Here is a 3,313-nt window from a genome sequence, read left to right as displayed (position 1 = left end):
AAAAGTCAGAATTGAGAAAAAAAAGTCAGAATTGTCAGAATTTAAAAAGACTGATTTTTTTTCTCAGAATTTCGAGTTTATATCACGCAATTCTGAAGTATTGGGAGATGAAAAGTTGCAATTACCTTTTTTATTTTTTATTCAGTGATGGAAACAGGCTTCCACACAAACCGCACTGCAATCATTTTCCAAAATGTAATTTGTGTGGAAATATTATGAAGTGTGTAGACTATGAAGGTAAAAAAGCAGCAAAACTCGAGAGCTTGTTGATTTGAATGTGAGAACTTGTCATATTAATATTCATATTTGTAAGTTGAAATTTACACTCAGAGCTGTGATGTGAAAAGCTGAATCTCTCGATTTGCTTTGACTTTTTATACTCCTTCCGCAATATTCCTGTAGCAAAACTCACTTGTGCGCTTATGCATGCAGATGCGAGAGAGCAGATCCGGGGGCGGGGCTGGGGTGCGAATGAAGCCATTTTATTGGTCAATGCCTGACCAATGAACAACGCCTGCCAGAGCGACTAGCCGTGTGGAAAGAAACGTTTTTATGCAGTATCAGTTATTTGTAAAATGCTGAAATTAGCTTAATTAGCTTTTACGGGATTTTAGGCCACTACATTCATCTTGGCATTCAAGTATTATCTGGTTGACAAATAATGCATCATCTTTCATACGTTTATCCTATTTATTGCAGAGTAACATGGCTGTAATATGTTGAACCACTTTATATAATGACCATTAAGTCCAATATAAAGCCATTAAGGCATAATTAAAAATGAAACATGATAAAACATTGATGCGGGTAAGGGAGTAACTTTCCAATAATATGAGTGTAATATAGCAAACACACAGTACAGGCCAACGCATAAAATTCATATTGCACTTGATTAAAATTAACTTTTTTTCTCATTTACAGTATGTATATGCCAAAACAGTAGTATTAATACTTTTTACATTTTGTTTTAAACTTATTTAAAACAGCCTTTTTTGTCATAAGAACCGTGAAGTGTTGATGCAGATTGTTTATAAAAAGTAAACGCAGGTGTTCTGATTGTTGTCTGTGTGCGAATCGAGATTCAGCTTCTCTCATCAGAGCTGTGAGTGCAAGAAAATACTGGCAGGGCAAGTAAACATCTGAACCACCGGACCAATGGAAAAAATCCTTAGCGTTGAGCCCTGGAGTCATTTTCTTGTATTTAGATCTTGGATTTATTCAAAGGCTCTTTGTGTTCGTCTCTAATGATGCATATGGTGTTGGTTTTTAAGGGCACTCAGATTGAACTGTCCATCGGATTGACGCTGGGAATATCCACCATGGCTGGTATAGACACACTCTCACACACACACACACACACACTCTCTCTCTCTCACACACACACACTCACACACGCACTCTCTCACACACACACTCACTCACTCTCGCTCACACACACACACACACACACACGCTCTCTCTCTCTCTCTCACACACACACACTCACACACGCACTCTCTCACACACACACTCACTCACTCTCGCTCACACACACACACACACACACACGCTCTCTCTCTCTCTCTCACACACACACACTCACACACGCACTCTCTCACACACACACTCACTCACTCTCGCTCACACACACACACACACACACACGCTCTCTCTCTCTCTCTCACACACACACACTCACACACGCACTCTCTCACACACACACTCACTCACTCTCGCTCACACACACACACACACACACACGCTCTCTCTCTCTCTCTCACACACACACACTCACACACGCACTCTCTCACACACACACTCACTCACTCTCGCTCACACACACACACACACACACACGCTCTCTCTCTCTCTCTCACACACACACACTCACACACGCACTCTCTCACACACACACTCACTCACTCTCGCTCACACACACACACACACACACACGCTCTCTCTCTCTCTCTCACACACACACACTCACACACGCACTCTCTCACACACACACTCACTCACTCTCGCTCACACACACACACACACACACACGCTCTCTCTCTCTCTCTCACACACACACACTCACACACGCACTCTCTCACACACACACTCACTCACTCTCGCTCACACACACACACACACACACACGCTCTCTCTCTCTCTCTCACACACACACACTCACACACGCACTCTCTCACACACACACTCACTCACTCTCGCTCACACACACACACACACACACACGCTCTCTCTCTCTCTCTCACACACACACACTCACACACGCACTCTCTCACACACACACTCACTCACTCTCGCTCACACACACACACACACACACACGCTCTCTCTCTCTCTCTCACACACACACACTCACACACGCACTCTCTCACACACACACTCACTCACTCTCGCTCACACACACACACACACACACACGCTCTCTCTCTCTCTCTCACACACACACACTCACACACGCACTCTCTCACACACACACTCACTCACTCTCGCTCACACACACACACACACACACACGCTCTCTCTCTCTCTCTCACACACACACACTCACACACGCACTCTCTCACACACACACTCACTCACTCTCGCTCACACACACACACACACACACACGCTCTCTCTCTCTCTCTCACACACACACACTCACACACGCACTCTCTCACACACACACTCACTCACTCTCGCTCACACACACACACACACACACACGCTCTCTCTCTCTCTCTCACACACACACACTCACACACGCACTCTCTCACACACACACTCACTCACTCTCGCTCACACACACACACACACACACACGCTCTCTCTCTCTCTCTCACACACACACACTCACACACGCACTCTCTCACACACACACTCACTCACTCTCGCTCACACACACACACACACACACACGCTCTCTCTCTCTCTCTCACACACACACACTCACACACGCACTCTCTCACACACACACTCACTCACTCTCGCTCACACACACACACACACACACACGCTCTCTCTCTCTCTCTCACACACACACACTCTCTCTCTCGCTCTCTCTCTCTCTCTCTCTCACTCTCTCACACACACTCACACACACTCTCTCTCTCTCTCACACACTCTCTCTCTCTCTCTCACTCACTCACACACACACACACTCACACACGCACTCTCTCACACACACACTCACTCACACTCTCACACACTCACACTCTCACACACTCACTCAGTCACACACTCACTCGCACACTCATATGCACTCTCACACACACACTCATATGCACTCTCACACACACACACTCACTCTCACACTCACTCACTCACACACTCACACACA

General features: G+C 45.9%; 1 protein-coding gene across 2 annotated transcripts in view; it reads left to right on the top strand.

The window, feature by feature from the left end:
• Positions 1-3,313, top strand: part of LOC107701897 (transmembrane protein 65) — a 10,056-nt gene that overhangs the window by 3,521 nt on the left and 3,222 nt on the right. For both annotated transcript variants that reach the window (XM_016504042.1, XM_016504043.1), the window contains exon 5: positions 1,272-1,326. In XM_016504042.1, coding sequence (XP_016359528.1) covers positions 1,272-1,326 — 55 coding nt within the window. The remainder of the gene's footprint in view (positions 1-1,271; positions 1,327-3,313) is intronic.

The sequence above is a fragment of the Sinocyclocheilus anshuiensis genome, unplaced genomic scaffold, assembly GCF_001515605.1.
Source record: "Sinocyclocheilus anshuiensis isolate Anshui unplaced genomic scaffold, SAMN03320099.WGS_v1.1 scaffold2144, whole genome shotgun sequence".
NCBI lineage: Eukaryota > Metazoa > Chordata > Actinopteri > Cypriniformes > Cyprinidae > Sinocyclocheilus > Sinocyclocheilus anshuiensis.
The sequence above is the reverse complement of the archived record's forward strand: the minus strand, read 5'-3'. Positions and strand labels throughout refer to the sequence as shown.